This window comes from Thunnus thynnus, chromosome 15 (assembly GCF_963924715.1).
Source record: "Thunnus thynnus chromosome 15, fThuThy2.1, whole genome shotgun sequence".
Taxonomy (NCBI): Eukaryota; Metazoa; Chordata; class Actinopteri; order Scombriformes; family Scombridae; genus Thunnus; species Thunnus thynnus.
Genome location: NC_089531.1, coordinates 8569452 through 8588115, shown reverse-complemented (window position 1 = coordinate 8588115; position 18664 = coordinate 8569452). Strand labels below are relative to the sequence as shown.

The 18664-nt window shown below is 37.3% G+C and overlaps 1 protein-coding gene across 6 annotated transcripts; it reads right to left on the bottom strand.

Annotated features, from left to right (window-relative positions):
- Positions 1-1736: 1736 nt before the first annotated feature.
- LOC137198435 (T-cell differentiation antigen CD6-like) lies at positions 1737-16577 on the bottom strand. 6 transcript variants are annotated; one of them, XM_067612291.1, is made up of 13 exons: positions 16378-16576; positions 15220-15309; positions 12313-12594; positions 10429-10743; positions 8819-9133; positions 7134-7196; positions 6814-6957; positions 5590-5712; positions 5201-5323; positions 4905-4973; positions 4237-4343; positions 3763-3883; positions 1737-3678 (listed from the first exon to the last, which is right to left on the bottom strand). In XM_067612291.1, the coding sequence occupies exons 1-13, from the start codon at positions 16427-16429 to the stop codon at positions 3590-3592; spliced, it is 1893 nt and encodes a 630-aa protein (XP_067468392.1). In that variant the 5' UTR covers positions 16430-16576; the 3' UTR covers positions 1737-3589. The 6 variants fall into 6 exon arrangements, with proteins under 6 accessions (XP_067468392.1, XP_067468390.1, XP_067468393.1 ...); XM_067612289.1 differs by having other exon boundaries at positions 4237-4403; positions 16378-16575; XM_067612292.1 differs by having other exon boundaries at positions 3763-3873; positions 4236-4343; positions 16378-16574.
- Positions 16578-18664: the final 2087 nt, after the last annotated feature.

The following is an 18664-nucleotide window of genomic DNA, read 5'->3' as shown; positions in this document are numbered from 1 at the left end:
GTTTTGTGTCCTTACTGTGCATGCTAAAAAGTTGGCCAAACTCCTGTTGTTGTTATATATTAACTTTTACTGGAGGATGACAAACCCCAAAAACAGTCTTCCACACACGCAGCTGCAAATGTAATTTCAGGTTCTAGTGTGTTCTGTGTATTTTTTTTGCAGGCAGGTACTGTCGTCTCCAGGCCTCCTGCACCAAACCAAGTTCAAAAGTTTAAACTCGAGCAGGATCTGTTGTCGGGGAACACTTTAAGCAACTTATGGACTTATGGAGCCGTAATCCTTTGTGTGTAACTGATTTAATGAACAAAGTAAAAACAGAGGGTTGATCTTCTAATCCCTCAAATACTACAAGCTACTTGAAATACTAGAGCACTACATTTCTTTCCCTTGATGTTAATCAGGACTGTACATCCACTGATTTTAAGATTCTGACTTATCAATCTTCCAGGGTAGAATAAAACAAAAGCAAACTGTTCAAGGAGGATCTGTAATATATCATACTGCATACTTTTAGATGGAATCTCTGTTAAGTGGTGTGTGGGTTGGTTGGTGTGTGTGTGTGTGTGTGTGTGTGTGCTGAATTCTCTGGCATGTGAAAGAGATTGAGTTTCATAAGGAGATCTGGTCGTTAATTTGCCTGTTTATCTCGATTCAGAGCTCTGGACTAAATTTGAGCGTAATATATGATTCTCTCAGACACGTTTTATCTTTGCCGACTTCTCGGTCCACCTCCTCTTTTTTTCTCCTGAGCTCCCCCATTTCCCTCTCACCTCCCCACAACCCAACACACACACACACACACACACACACACACACACGCACTCATCTCATCCTCCTCCTCCTCCTCCTCCTCCTCCTCCTTCTCCTCCTCTTCCTTTGCCAAATACCTTCCAGTCGAAAAACACCCAATTCTGCTGGTTATCAGTCTAATGCATCATCACTCCCACTTCTCACGTTAACTGAGCTGAATCTAATCCACGTCTATCTGCACATTCACCGGCGCTACCTCCTATTAAAAGTTTTACAGGTGTTTTTGAAGCAGTTTGTCACACGTGCTTCGACAGAACAAGACACCACTTTGATTCAAGGCATCACTTTGGATCAGGAGGAAGCGTTGATGCTGTGCAGCTGCCGCAGATGTAATGGAGCAAGAAGAGCTGTGCCAGGTCTGGTTTCAGACTGCACTGATGGTTTATGTTGGCCCCTGATCAGCATCCAGAGTTCCCCTCTCAAACCTTTTTCACAGAGCATAATTTTTGACTTCTTCCTCGCTCAGCACCGATAGGTATTTGTCACAAAGTGTTATAGCCAGGAAAACATTTTATGGGTTTACGATTTTTTTTCTGTTATTTACATGAAAGGGCTTCACTGGAGTCTCACTCAAACCATTAAACCTTTACTTACTCACAGGCTCCTAGTGCCATCTTGTGGTAAAGCTCAATAGTTTAAGTACAAATTTGCCCACAGGAAAAAATGTGTGGCAAATGATTAGTCAATTAATCGATTAGGCGATCGACAGATAATTAATCGTCAACTATTTTGATAATCAATTAATGTTTTTGAGTCTTTTTTTATGGAAAAATGTCCAAATATTCTTGTTCCAGCCTCTCAAATGTGAATCTTACTGTTACTGCAGCAGATTAATGCCCGTGGTTTTGGATTGAGATGTTCAGTTTGTAATGTTCAGGTGTCCATATACTTTTGGCCATGTAAAGTATGCAATTATAGAGATAATATGGAGAACTCAATAGTTTTATTGGTAAATACTCTCAGGAAGATACATGGCAATGATTAGCACATAATTCGAACAAAGCAATTATTAACCGCTATACAAATACATACATATGTTGAATATGAAAACTCTAACACACTATACATGTTACAGTTACTACTAATACATTCACAGAGCACCTAAACATACCATTAATTCTAAGTTTGATTTGCTGCCTTTCAGGCAGCCAATTAAGCATTCACATATTTATATAATAAATGGGTTATAATGTAATTATAAGCAGTTATATGGACATTTTAAGTGTTTATTAATGTACAGTATTTAAGAGCAATGATAACTTCCCCTATGACGACATATTTTATGTTATTACGACTGTGTTTTACTATATTGTCATTCATTATTTGTTTATGCAGTTGTGTAGTTGTCCAAAGTTATAGTTATAGTTGTTGACAAATTTTTTAATAAACACTTATATCTGCTAACAACTACATTATGATTTTTATAAACCATTTCTGTTTACATACTGCTTATGAATGATTAATTGGGGGACTAAAGTAAAGTGTTATGAGTACAGTTTGAAATTAACTTGAAACATGCTTTAGAAAGCTCACTCATCACAGTGAACATGAACATTTTTACTAAAGGCATGATATACTTGCATGTTAATGCTGCAGCAAGCATTAATTGTTTTGAAAAGTGCACTTTAGGGATGCTTGGACATCACAGATGTCAGCGCAGGCTGCAACTTAACACAAGAAATCACCAAAATTATACATTAACCCTTTTACAACATCCATGTTTGTTAATCATTAGTCTCCAGGGTTTCATTTTTGGACAATAAAAAAAATAAAAAAATACATACAGTGTGATTCCTTTCATAGCAAACTCTCAATGACACCTGATTGTCAGATGTCTGACCATCATTAAATGCACCACTAAAGATGGTGAACATATATATAAATGCTGCTTTCAAGTCAAAAACCAGAGCTTCAGGCTGCTCTAAACCTTCTGTTTGCAGTTACCGCTACTTCTCCATCAAACTGATGTCAGATTGTTTGCACATGCCCACAGACGGCCGTCTGTTCCGCAGTTGTTGCGAAGGTTGTTCATGTTATCTACTTGTATATTTCAGATCAGATTATGGCTTGAACATGTATGGATGTATTTGAGAAGTTTACAGTATATTCTGAGTAAAGAACAGGAAAAAGGAGTGAAATCCGACTACTACTGTTTGTTTACGTAGCCTCCGGAGCTGGCGAGGGGCAGCTTTCGGAAGCTAACCAATCAGAACAGAGTGGGCTTGTCAGGAGGGGACTCTTAAAGAGACAGGAGCTAAAACGGCCTGTTTCAGACAGAGGCTGAACTGATGGGCAGCATAAAGAGCCACCTGGAAATGTGCATGTCTTTTTTAAAACAGTTTGTGCTCACAACCAAAAAAAAAAAAAAAAAAAAAGGAAACGTTGTGATGGATTACCTGCAGTATGTCAATCAATTTTCTAGTCTCTACAACGGTACATAGTAGTTATTATTGCTGACTCACAGGAAACAGTAGTTTGGTAATTTGCAGGTCAAAAGACAGTCATGAGAGGTCAAAATTGGTCTAAATTTGGTTTTTACATGTCTAGGCTACATATAACTCTTGTTTCAACAGCACGTCAGTGTTAAGCAGGTTCTAACTACTGCACAAAATTAAATATAGTCATTAAAATGCTCTCAAAACAATGACTATATGTAATCTACAACACGTAGACACGTATTTGGTCTAACAGAACAGATTTTCTTTCAGCGGAGATTTCTCAAACCTTCTGTGCCACACTCTTGGTCTCTGTGACCTGGAGTCACCTCCTCTGTTTGATATTATGATCCTATGTCATCATAGTCATCCTCAGATGACGTGTCGCAGTCAGGGCTCACAGGGGAGTAGACAGGTTCGTCGCCTCCGTCATCTAACAATCAGTCAATAACAATCATCAGCAAACATGTGACTCTGTAAACATTTTTAATGTTTGTTACTGTTCTGTGACATTTACCTAAATTCTGCGGGTTTGGTGTTTGTCCAGAGTACATCTGGTCGTTGCTGAAGACGAACCTTGAAGGGTCAGAGGTACCGTTGGCAACAGATGACTGGCCCAGTCCTGGCTCTGTAATTTCCGAGAGCACAGGGAATGCATTTAGTTTTCATAAATTTGATCTGACTTGAGAAAGCTTTTTGAGAAAATTGTCTTTATTCTTTCATATCCTCCTATTTGAAGAAGTGAAAAAAACTGCTGCACCCTTCTACCAATATCTCAAAATATTAGGACATTACAACTGCTTTAACCAACTAATATTACTACTATAACTAGTATTACTAATACTAACTAAAAGGGGCAAAGCATACTAAATTTATGATGGTGGATCCTAATGTAGACATAAATATCAAAAATATTTTCACAGTGACTTCTAAAAAATGCCAAATTTATAGCAAACGTGTGAATATACCAGCGACTCTCTGTGTTTGTACCTGTTATGTAGCCGTCTTTCGTGTTTTCGTAGCATTCCCCAGACGAGGTACTGGAGGTGTCAAACGAGTCCTCTGAGATACACTTCGACACTCTGGCATATTGATCTCCTGATGGGTAGGCATTATAGTGTGTAAAGGCTCTCATTGCTTCGTTTGTGGCTTCAGGGCCTTAAACAGTCAAATGAAATACGACGAATGATGATAAAAGAACACTTTGAATGATATCTTGTAAATATATAATATGCAAACTATGAATATATGAATATATAAAATCTAAAATCTTGTAAAAGGGATAATTGTCAGCAAATCCCATTTAAAACCAAACCTGTGTTTTCACTCACTCATTAATTATTCCCTGTATAATAGACACTCAGTAGTTAATTTTATAGTGTCTTTGAGACAATTATATAGGGAATAAATCTCATGTTCACAATTTGGACACTCAAATAAAATGGTGGAGTGTAAATAAAGAGCATTAAATAGTAAACAGGGAGTCATTTTGGATACAGCGTAAACCCCATTAAATAATCAAAACTCTGTCAATGCTTGTGCCTTTGATGATTAGTCGACATGCAGTTCTGTCTAATGGGAGTATTATTGTCTGCATTTGTGATCTGTTGAGTGTAAGATCTTTGTCTTTGCAACATCTTTCTTCACAAAGTGACTCACCTTCCTCAGTGAGGCAGCCAAGACCCGGAGCCATCAAAGTGTTGGTGTCTGTTCTGTACCGCTGAGAATCTACATTCAAAAATGATGCACACGGCGCATTGTTTCAATCACAAACCATCCTGCAAACATTCACTGCAAACAGCATTGATCTGCAAACACTGCAAGCACATGACAGAGCAGCTTTAACCGCAAAAGGCAGAAACACAGCGAAAGAAAATTTCTTCTTCAAGAAGCAAAGACTGAGGAAGACACAGAAATGAATACAAATGGAGAGGAAGTAAAAGAACGTAGCTCACTCCGAAAGGTTGATAAAGGGACAGACGGGTCAGTGCTTGGGTCATACTGCTCATAGTCTGTATCTACTGACGTGCTGTCAGCACTACTAAGCTGGGTCCAAAGTTGCCTGGGATTGGGAGGGACTTTTTGAGACAAACACAAAGGGTGAAATGACTTGATGAGATGACTGGATGCCGTGAAGACGTTGCACAATTCTGTAACTTTCTCAACTCTATTCATGTGCTGTATATACAGTATCTACACTGTAGAAATATATGCAGGATACAAAGAAAGAAAAAACACTTGATTCTCTATGAAAACTGAGTTGTATCAGTATCCAAAGTTAAAAATTCAGCACATCACTTTCAGTTAGTTTTCACCATATTCTTGGAAACGTTCAACCACTGACCATCTGTCTGCATCGGGGTGGCGGTGGAAGTGACCTTGACGAGATTGACGGCGTCGTGGTAATCGTTTTGACGATGTGCAGACGGAGGCGCCGGGCTGGTGCGTGTCTGCTTGAGTAAGAAAGCTGTGGACATAAACAACAATATAAAGATTATTACTGTAAACAGCAGGAAAAGTTTAACTCTTGGTGTGTGTCGTGTCTACCGGAGGAAAGTGTTGATTTATTTATTTAAAATGAGGGTTTAAATGAGGGTCCTGGTGTGCTGGATGTTTAAGATGCAGACCATGTCATCAACCTCTCTCTCTCCCCTCATTTCATGTCTGCTTTATACCGCATACTGTTGTGGTTGTATGTAGTTTCTCGTTTGAGCTTAATGGTAAATGGCATTTATATAGAGCCTTTCTAGTCTTATCAACCACTCGAAGCGCTTTATACTACATGCCAACATCAACACACACATTCACACACTGATGGCAGAGGCTGCAGCGCTTCCTATCCAAAGCAGCCCACAATGTTTCTATGCTCAGCCATTCACACACACACTCACACAATTTGGAGTTTGGTATCTTTGCCAAAGGACACTTTAACATGCGGACTGGAGGAGCCGGGGATTGAACCACCAACTGTTTGATTAGTGGGCGATCGGCTCTACTTCATGAGCCACAGCAGCCCATGATTAATAATTTCAGGAATGCTGCTTTTTTTTAGTACATATCAAATATATAAAGTTGCATACAGTATGTTATTGTGGAACCAATTTCTAAATAACAAGGTTTTGTTCCACCTTTATGAAGGCAATGTGGTCAAAACGTTTGAGGGAACGAGCGTCATGAAAAGTGGGTGTTTTTTTTATTTTTATGAGAATTTCCACTCATGAACGGCACAAGTTATTTGGAACTGAATCAAAGATAATATGAAATACATAGAGATATCACAACTAGTGTTTTTACTAAGTAAAGTAAAGTAAACTTATTAAATAAGTTACATATAAGCCAAACCCAGAGAGACAGGCTAAGATTTCAAATGTAAGATTTTACTGATTTAGTTAATAGATGTGATCTTACTTATAAAAGTTCACTTTATCTTTGGGATCAATTCTAAGTGTAGAGATACTAAAATCTGTGATATTTTCAGTTAAAACGCTTGTTGTAGCAGAATTACTGGATCACTGTAGAAATGTAAGTAGTGAGACATCAGCGCAGAGTAAAGTCAGGAAGAACCAACCGTGTCTTCTTCTGTAATGGCAGCAGAGCACCGTGTTTGTGATCAGAAACACGAGGAGCAGCAGCGACAGAGTTATGGTGCTGAGCAGCTCTGGAGACACTGAGAAGAAGCCTTTAGCAGGACCGACTGTGGTTGTTGTAACTTCTGGGATGGAAAAAAAAACAACAAATCATCATACTTTTCTTAAAACTGGTAGCTGATTCAAGACTGTCAAAGCATCAAGAGACAAACTGTATTAGTTTATATTGATCTTAAATAAGTCAAGGAATATTTAAAGTAACATTTGTAAATATAATTTGACATATAAATAAGTTATTTACCAGTGTTTCCATTGGTAAATGCAGTTATATTATCTGTGGTGAATGTAGGAAACCCGAGGGAACCTACAGGACAAAAAATATTTGTTTATCACAGTTTGGATGTAAGCCGACATCCAGAGAGATTAAGGAAGATATCAGTTATTCATATTTTCAACTCTCCATTTGTGCAGGGTTAAATCAACACAAATGTCATATTTCTACAAGAACAAACTTTTATGATTCTGTAAACACTGAACAGCAGGTTAGAAGGATGCTCGCTGTGATAATTCGTTATGATGTAAGAGATGGAAGGAAACGGTGCTCTGACAAATATCTAATCAGGACTCAAATCTAAAACCTTAAAAGGAAGTTCTGCAGAAATGTTATTTACCGCTAAAGAGTTGTTTTAGGGAGGATAGAGATGTTGTATCACTGTAAAGACTGTAAAGCTTCCCTGAGGCAAATTAGCGATTTGTGATGTTGGACTGTACAAATAAAAGTATTATAATTATTTGTACAGCACCTTTCATACAAAAAAATGCAGCTCAAAGTGCTTTACAACAAAATAAATGACATGCACCATGTGCTTCACATCAAAAAAAGACATAAACTGAACATTAAAAACATGTAAATGTACATAAGATGAAAAATAAAACCCACTTGATAACAGTACTAAACACAAGATAAAATAAAGTCAAAATACAATATATAGAACATGTTCTTCTGTGGTGGTAATTTGAGAATTAAGGTATTTCTCCATGTGTAAATAATCTCGCTTTGGTCTCTGAAGCCATAAGCATATCAGAACCTTCCCTTTTCAGACTCATCACCGGTCTTTGGTTAACCAAATAAACCTATTTCAGTTTAACCCAGAACATCTTCCCACGTTTAACCTCACCGTGAGTTTTATACGTGTTGGCCGCAAAATTGACTGGATTTGACTACTGCGAGGGTTTAAAAAAAACCCACACCAACTTTTTCATTATAATTTCGGAAAAGCGAACAGTATCACCACGATGCAGACGTCTGTATGTTACAGTTTTCAGTGGATTCAACTTGAGTGCAGAATTCTGTTTCAGTCTTATAAATAATTAAAAACTTGAGCATTTAAGGAAGAGTTTCTCTTTTCTTTTAGGAGGTTATCTATCTGTCTATCTAGTTGAACAGCTATGAGCGTAAAATGAACAAAAGTTGATTCATCTGTAAATTACCGGCTATTCGTGTCATGAAACCATTAAATTAGTTTTTGCCTTTTATACATGGGTTTTTGTTTTTGTTTTTTAAAAAAGCATTAAATCAAAATTAGATTTGGTATAATTATTTAGACACAAACACAAATTATTTTACATCGTAACTTTCATAATTTAATGGAAAGTGAATAATAACAGCTATTTGTGTTATTTGATTTAATTTGATATTTTATACAAGAGCTCAAAAAAATGCTGGAAACAAAAGAAAATTATTGTATTGAATGTATAAAATATCACTTATAGCTGATTTTGATTCCTGTTTTCCTTTTTCTTTTTCAATTTTATGGAAGTTAAAGTAAAATATGATAAATTAAAAATTTTTGCCAAAATGGCCACTTTCATATGTGCTGTTCTTACTATTTTACTGTGTCTAAATCAAGTCATCAGGTTCTCTGGACTCATGCAAAGCTAATTCAGCCCCGACCCATATTGTTGGTGACAAACACTGTCACTCACCATTACAGATGAGACTAGATGCTTTCGAGTCTTTACACAGGAATGGGTGGTTGATGAACTCTTTGCACTGCCACAGGTTCTTGGAGTTTGAAGAGCATTGATAGTACCACAGTGTCCTGTTGTTGTGTGTGGGAGGAGGAAGAAACTGGGTGTATTGCAGAGGTTCACTGCCACACTGCAGCATGGAGCACACCATGGAGGCCATGTCTTTGTCCCAGCAGTTATCACACACCGTCCCCCAGCTGCCGTTACGATGGATCTCCACTTTACCAGAGCAGCGGTCCAGACCTCCTGTCAGTCTGACTGCTCTCATCTCTACACACAGAAAATACAAAATGTGAAACTATTAGAAAGCTGTTATAAAATGACCATTTTCTGCAATTCTGGGTTCACAGTTTTTCAAGTCTGTCTTAAAACAGTCAGCTACCCAGATGAACATTGAAACCTATTTTTCCTGCTGTAATCATTCCTCCTGTTCATACTGACTATTAGAAGATCCCTTCATAATGCACTTACAATGTAAGTGATGGGGGACAAAATCCACAGTCCTCCTTCTGTGCAAAAATGTATTTAAAAGTTGATCTGAAGCTAATAAGAAGTTTCAGTCATCCACATGAGTCAAATCAAGTAGATATCTTTCAACAGTACAGTCTTTTTAGTGCCAAAGTCCCTCTTTTTGTTACTACATTTCCACCACAGCAACAGGGAAACACTGTCCAATGAAACACAAAGAGGTAATTTGATGCTAAAAAGTTATGCTAATGCTAAATATGGCAGATATCCACTTGATATGACTAACTCAGACTGCTGAAGCCTTATATAAGCTTCAGATCAACTTTTAAATGTATTTTTGGACAAAATGACTGTGTGGACACACTGTGGATTTTGTCCTCCATCACTTACATTTAAAGCACATTTGAAGGGGATCTTTTAATAGCCAGTATGAACAGGAGGAATGATTACAGCAAGGAAAACCTCTTTCACTGTTCATATGGAAACCTGACTGCTGTTTTAAGACGAACTGGAAAAATTGTGAACCCTTTCTTATTACCATTTTTAGAGAGAGCAGAGTTATCAAGGCAAAAGCACAAACAACAGTAAACGATGTAATATATAAAGATAATAATAAACAATATATATTGGACTCATGACCTAACCATCCTGTCTACGGTTTGAAACAGGAAATAAGTTAAAAATACTTAGTCAGCCATGCATCATTACAATGTCACCTAGGGCTGCAACTAACAAATACTTTCATCCATCTCATTTCCATTATCTTCTCGATCAATCGATTAGTTGTTTGGTCTATAAAATGTCAGAAAATTGCGATAAATGTCGATAACTGTTTCCCAAGGTGACGTTCTCAAATGTCTTGTTTTGTCCACAACCCAAAGATTTTCAGTTTACTGTCATAGAAGACTAAAGAAACCAGAAAATATTTACATTTGAGAAGCTGGAATCAGAGAATTTGGCAATATTTTTCTTAAAAACTGACTCAAAATGATTAATCAGTTATAAAAATAGTCGGAGATTTATTCAATAGTTGGCAACCAATTGATTAATCATTGCAGCTTTGGTTCTCTGCATGTGTGAGTGAAGTTTGTTGTGACCTGAGCACATGACCCCGGCATCCTCTTTGTGTCCGCAGTCGGAGTCGTCCTGAGCGCCCGGACAGGCCCACAGGTTCCCCTCCTTGCCCGTACAGTTCAGCTCGTCCAGGTGGATGGGTCCTCTGCCCGGGGGGAAGGGGCCGCCCTGTCCCGTCACATTGAGGGCGTAACCGCAGCCGAGCTGGGCGCACACCACGTCAGCGTCCTTCAGGTCCCACCGGTCGTCACACACTGTGCCCCATTTCTTGTTTCTCCATAACTCCACCCGTCCAGCACAGCGGTCTTTTCCTCCTGCCAGCCGCACATTCTGGTGGCCTGAGGACGACATCATCATGTATGTCTATTTACTGCATGTTAGTGTTTATAGAGGGCAGAAAGAGCCTGGAAATACAATATGGCAACTTATTTTATTATATTTACAGTAACTGAGGAAGACGTTTGAAGACGTTGAAAACAAATGAGTCATTTTATCCATTAGCTCAAACTAAAAGACCACTGATAATTAATGCAGGGATGATTTCCCACCTGCATTTGAATATTATTTCTGAGTGGGCTGATAACACGGAGGGACTGATCTATTCATCAGACAGAGGGTGTTAATGTTTTATTCAGAGTGATGTTATTATCTCAGGTGTTATCCCTATATAAGGAAATAAATGAGTGTTTAAGCCATTTACACCTTATTTTAACTCACTCAGGTCTCTTTTACTACGCTAATATTTATTGATGCACTACACACTTTATATTTCTCATGTTTTTGTGTCCTTTGTTTTATTTTATTTTATTATTAATACCTGGTCCTGTGAAGAACAACATCTCATTCTGCCGTATGTAAAGTTTAATATAGTGCAAATGACTGAAGACTGACCTGAAGTTCACATAAACAATAAATGAATTGTTTAAAAGGGAATTTTAATGTAATTAAATTTATATTTACGAACTGCTTATGCATTTCATTTTTTATTCCATCCACTCTGATATCATTTTTATTCAGTAGGCTACTCTTAGGCAATACAGGTAACTGCCCAGAGGTCCCAGACCCTCAGGGGGCCCAAAGTCTCCAGGTTCACTATGTGGTGATTACTTCATCATAATTGGATTCATTGGAAATGTGTTTGCCAATAAAAGCTGCATTATTACCTCATTATGAGGTCCCATCTTGTAGGTGGGCCTGAGTTAAAATATAGTTTTAAGGCCTTTATTATTGAAGTTTTTGATTTTACTTACATGGTGCAAAATCCTTAATATCAAATAAAACCAAATAATAACTGCTAACTAACACAGAGTGCAGGAAATACAAGGGTTCAGTGAGGGACTCACAGATCCTTTTATCCCTGAACACAAGTTGTTATTGGTTGAAATGTGACACAAAAGTGCACAAACCTCCGAGAATCACATCAGCCACCAAGAGCTCACAACTTGTATTTATTCATATTTCCCTTTTCAACTGGATCTGTTTATGTATTGTTTTATCCAGCTCAGATTCTTCGATGAACTCACACATATTATTAACGGTTGATTATCAATTAATAATAGCTTTATAACCACAGCAACCCTCTCTAAGTCATGCAGAGCTGTTGTTTCCTCCATATATGACGCTATAATTATGGTATTTTTAAAATTGTTGCTGCAAGTAGAACAGGGGGACCAACATAATACTAAAAATGTGTCACTGGTGTTATCAAAGCTGCTAAACCTTTGTTGTTGTGTTGTTGGGTATAGATATTATCTGCCTACATATTAGCTCACAACAACCCACAAAACTTTAGGAAAATACAAAACAAGTGCGTCTTCTGGAAAGAGGTTCAGAGTTTTCACAGTTTCCATTTTGTGCACATTTTGCAAGTTTATATGAAAGTATAGAACATAAAAGAGACACCTTACCACATACAGCTTCAGTGATCACAGTGCAGTTACTTCCTACGCTCCGTGAGCAGTTCTGCAGACGACCATCTTTGTACAAACAGTCATGAAAGCAGGTGGTATTGCGAGGTGAGCGGGTTTTATTCACATGATAGATGCTGCCACAGTCGAGATCCTTACAGATCTGTTCAAACAACAAATCTGTGGTTTCAGATAAAAGCACCACCTCGACACTGCTGCTGTTTCCCGGCATCCTGAGAGTCCAATTGCATTTACCCGCAAGTCGGTGTATGAAAGGGTCACCTGAGGACAGACAGAGACAGAAACAAAGAAGGATTTATATGAAACCATTCAAACAACTGATTCAACACAGCTTAAGATAATTATCTAGAATTTACTGTCCCAAACTTGTTGTCTCTTTACTGTCTCATACCAGTATCAAAAAAGTTTCCTGTACATGACTGACTAAGTTATTTTGATTTTACACTCCTCCACCTCCAGATTACAGGTTATCTGTAACTTTACCACCATGTGAAGAATGCGAAGTTGCAGAAGATGAAGTTGCAGAACATCTCTGATGTTTTCCGTTAGTACTCTACTGCATATGGCAAAAACATTTAAAAAAAATATAGCTGGAAATGCGTCATATTTTTCTTACTGTGAACAAATCCTTTGAAAAGATTAAAAGTGTGTTTCTCTACACTTTCTCACTTCAACAGCCAGTCTGTGGCACTCAGCCTCAATCCCATTTGTTCTTACTAACAGTGTAAAAACAAGTCACAAATATATATATATATATATATATATATATATATATATATATATATATATATATATATACATTTTTTTATAGAGGCTCAGTAATTTCCTTAAAAATCTTGACACTGTAGTTTTTAGCAAACGTTACTCAAACAGGAGTAAGTAGTGCGTTTGTTGAGGACTATTTTCAGCGGCAGACTGATACACATCTGGTGCTCGGTAGACAGTGTTTGTGTTGACTCAAAATAAACTGCAGCGGCTGTGTTCATGATAATGCAGGAAGGAAGGAAAATGTCACCCAGTCCAACTGTGTGGCTTGTTGATATGTTTTTGGACAACAGCGGACATCTATACCAGTGGTTCTCAAACTTGTTCTCATCAAAGACCCCTAAACTGACACAAATTAGACCACAGACCCCCATTTGATAAGATTTCTGCTTTTAGATGTTTTATTACAGAAAGTGCATGAAACCCAAGACCAAAATAGTCATACATTCTGTCATTGTGTTACTTATTGATGGAATTAAAGTGAAAATAAATGATTCTCCTTTTTGCTGGAGACTCCCTGGAAATCCCTCATGGACCCCTGGGGGTCCCCAGAACCCACTTTGAGAACCACTGCTCTATGGTACAGAGGAATAAAATGTATCAGGCTTTGGATACACAGACCAAACCCCTTAGTAGGATCAATCATCCTGTGAAGATCATTGTTGGTTTATGTCTTTTCATGAGATTTCCTGACAATAAAAAATACAGTATTCTGCAAAAGATTTAGGCACTTTAGATCTGTTGATTCTTAACCATCATGCAATACCATCAAGGAGGCGTCTGACTGGTTTAATCAGATTTATTCATTCTGCAGCATGACAACGACCCCAAACAAGTCATAAAGAACTATCTTCAGCGACAAGAACAAGGAGTCCTGCAACAGATGGTTTGGCCTCCACAGAGCCCTGATCTCAACATCATGGAGTCAGTCTGGGACCACATGAAGAGACAGGAGCAGCTGAGATACCAAAACCCACAGAAGAACTGCGGCAAGTTCTCCAAGATGCAGGAACAACCGACCCGCCAAATACCTGAAAAACTGTGTGCACGTGTACCGCAAAGAACCGCTGCTGTTTTAAAGGCAAAGCTGCTCACACCAAATATTGATTTCATTTAGGATTCTTCTGTTTCCTGAACTTTCTATGAAGTTAACTGACGAATAAAAACTAAAAAAGCATCCTCACTTTACTTTTAGTGCTTAAAACTTTTGCACAATACTGTATAATATCACCAAACTCTTCCTTTTAGCCCAAAGATGAGGAAGCAATTTTGAGCTCGTCAGTCTGTATTACATCTACGTATCCACAGCCACACAAAAAGCTTGGATGCTCAGGTTGATCACAACAAAGAAACTAATATTAATGAACTGGAATCCTCCTCACGTTCACGTTTCTTAAGGTGGAATGCTGAAATGGTCTCGGTCATACAGATGGAAGCAGTATCCTGACTTGTCTAACTAAATAACTTACGTCTTTTCAAACGTTCTCTTTGTCAGGGGTGAGTTTCTCAGTATTTTATGGTATTTTGAGGTGTGATTTTGTCATATACTAAATAACCACAAAAAGCAAAAAGCCCTGCCGGGACCCCTCTCACATACCAAAAGCCCCCCCCCCCCTCTCTCTTCTCTCATATTTCCTGTCTCCATTTCCTGCCAACAATCTATTAACAGCATACATACCAACAAAACAACCTATTTTTTACAGCAATACTTACCTTCATATTCATTTTAACATTCAGCTTTGTCAGTTCTGTTTTACTGTCGTTAATTTTATTATCACTGTTATCATTATAACCTGGCAGATACAATTTCTTTTACTCTGACAGTGAGTTTATTGGACTGAGATGCTTCTGGGACAAAACTCCCTCACTGAGGATGCAGTTGAGCGCAAAGACACACAGGCAGCAAACAAAGGTCGCTTGCAGAGCAAACCAGAGTCTGCGTAGGAGATACTGTATCACAGTTAGATTTGCACCTGCAAGACTCACTAAGATGTATTCCACATTCAGGTCACCCCACATCCTGTGACAACATGGGCAGAAATATTCATGCATCCTCTGCATTTAGAGTAAGAGGGGTTATCTTCCTGAATAACACATTTATAAGAAAATGATTAAACTTACTGTTGACTTCCTCTTGTAGCCTCGTGTTATTTCCATCTGCTGTCACCTGGACGTTAGTTGGGTCTGTTTGAGTAGATGAGTTTTGAGAAGCTGAAACAAAGAAAGGACAAAAAACATGTTACTTTCACCGTCAGCTATAACACGGGCATCAGGCACAACACCACATCAAACTTATCTCGACTTTTGAAGAGTAACCACTTGACCAAAGGTTTGTATTTTGAGCACATGGATGGATTGCACTGTGGCTGAAATGTCGTATGAGGTCACACCACCATGAATTACTTGCCATGTGTCCACATTTCGCACTTATTTTATCTTCTTTTTGAAGAACTCCATATATGTTTTCCACTCCTTGTGACTGAATCTTATTGAAGATTCAAAGGTTTATTTATCACACACACAAGTAATATGTATTGTGAAAGACAAAATAAGGATTACACAAGTGAAACACGTGATAAAAATACAACATTAAAAAATATATATCTATAAATATACCTACAAAAAAACCATAAAAGTCACAACTCCAAATATGCAGGGCAGTCTATTATCCACCTTTCTGTCTGAACTGTTTATTTGATCTTTTGAAATATTTCTAAACTCCACAACATGTCTGTATATGTTAGTTTTACCTCAATTTGTTACTGAAGTAGCTTGAAATACATTAAAAGGCCAAATCCGTGATAATTTGGAAGCGTTGTGTTGTTAATAGAAAATAATTCTACATTTACACAACACACATTTCGCAGCGTTTCAGTTTTTTTGTGTAAAAATTGTTGTGTTGCTTACTTTTCTTATGAATATCTTATAAATAGTGACAATGAATAATAAAATAGAAGACAATAACAGCTTATTACTGTTTATTGACAGCTATCATTTATCAGCATCAGTAAATTATCATTTCCATTTAAAGATTAATAACGGTTGATGTGCAGTTTAAGCCAAACTGGACCCAATTTAAGTGAGAATTGTTAAAGATATTTACACATTTGAAAAATAGCATTAAATATAGTTACAACTGCATGTAATCACAAAAATATATCATCATCTTAGCTGGTGTTAATGAAGCCAACGTGAAGCTGACAGCAAAATCGTCCGTTTACGAGTAGCTTTTAAATTCAAAGTTTTGAAGGTTTAAATGTACAAAACAGTAAACACTACCTTGACAGAGACAGCTCAGTTGAACAATTAACATCCATTTCACCAGCGTCATGTTGTAGACAGAAAGGGGAAACAGCTTCTGTTGTTTCTGCTCTAAGTGGAATCGATGTAGATCGTTGTAGTTCGTATCAACATCTACTGAGCCTGTGTGCGCAGAGTGTGGCTTCCTCTCTTGTTCTGTTGATGTTCGATTGACAGAACTTCCCATTTGCCACAGCAAAGTCAGTGGCTTTGTCACTGATACACAATATCAGAGCTCAACCACACTCATTTTTTCTAAGTCATTAAATAGCATCATGTACACGGTGTATTAGTTATTTTATTACTTTAGAAGCATTTTGTGCTGATAATTGACCTTGTTTTGTCTTTGATTTCCTTCAGACATATAATGTGTGACTACGATCATGGACACTTTGGACAAATAGACATTGATAAAAGTGTGATTCTGATGTGGTCTGTAACAAAGGCCAGCAGTGTTTGTACTTCCTCAGGAAGTGAAATGTTTTTAATGTAGATAGAAAAATGATGTCTTTGTTTTACAAGTCATTTATTGAATATATTCTTACTTTTTCTATGATTTCTTTGTCTTGTAACCCAAACATCAGGGACAAATATCGCCTGAGCTATATTGTGAAAGTAGCTGTTGAGGTGATATGACCAGCAGGTTCTCCACTAGACCAGCTCTATATTAGACTGTACAGACCCACCCCTTCACTTTGAGTTTGAAACTCAGGCTGTAGATTCAGAGAACCCCAGTTCAAGTGCAATAGGAGTAAAAACTCCTTCATTCCCTGTGCAATAATCCTGCTTAATTTGCACATGTAATTAACCATTTTGGAGATTGTTTTGTTGTATTATTTTGTTCTGTATATTGAAGGTACAGGAAACATTTTTGTATTTGTTTTTGTACTTGTGTTGTTTGTTTTGTCTTGTGCCCCTGACTGCAGGTCAAGTTTCCCATCTGGGATAATAAAGTGACTGAACTGAACTGAATGTGTATCCTTGTTATAAAATGTTTTGAATTAACAATATAATACAATTCATATGTAGTAACTGTAACGCCCAAAAAGAATCATGAATTCCGGTCATAATGTGTCATCTATGATACATCATGAGTCATATGCTGTGAAGTGTTTCAATACTCAGTCATGAGTAGAGCATTTACAGTCATAATTATCTTAAAATTACCAAACTACTATATTATAAATAGCACTATTTAATATGATTTTTGTATGGCATTAATCATATTACATTAGGGTTCAGTCATTTGACTCTAATGATGTTAGTTGTTTTAAGGTCCATTTCTGTTGCTTGTTTGTTTGTTTATTTGTTTTGTCATGTAAGGAAATAATAATATCAACACAATATGTGGTGTCATGTAAACAGTCTTTTTATCATATTAAAATTAATAAGGATTTAAGGACTGTTTCACATACAATAAATCAGCCAGGTGACGTAAAACAACTTTTAACCAGCTGGGGGCGACATTGCCTCAGGTCTGACATGAAAATCTTGAGCAAAAAGGTGGGAAGTACAGTAATGATTAAGTTATCAACAAGACTTGTTTTGTTTGTGAGTCAATTCAAATGACAAACATGATGGACAAACTACATGAAACCACAAACAAGCGGTAAGATGAAGAGGTTATTTAAAACTTTTTCTGGAAATTTGGGGGGGGGTTTTATCAGCCTTGGGAGAGTTGACTATATACAGTTACAATGTACCTGTGGGTGGTATTTTAGAGGCTGATTACATCATTTTACTTAAACTGGACTACCTTTAGGCTAAAAAAGAAAAAAGAAAGAAAGAAAATATTCAGTATCAATAATTATTCCTGGCAGGATACAGAAGGCCTTGAATTTAGAATTTACACCTTAATGTTTGGAAATAACAACTGAATAAATAAAGTATGAAAATCCAAACCAGCAGACACTTAATATGTTTTTGTCCTCAGAAATGGATGGATCCTGTCTACAGCACTGCTTTTAAGACATCATTGCTTTTATACATACTTTTCATTCTGCCAACTGTATGAAATACTTATGGCTCCAATGACAAGTAAAGCTAATTCAAATCTAAATATGGGATAAATTTATGAATTTAATCAGTTTTAACCAGTGTGGGTACAAGTGTAGTCAAAACCTTTAAAGGCCTTGTTTCCCCCAGTACAAGACAATCCTGACATCTACTCAGACATTGACTTGCTTACAAACACGCCAGGGGGACTAAAGGTTGTCATAACAGAAAAAAGAAATAGTTAAATAAATATCTTGTAAAGCTTAGAGGA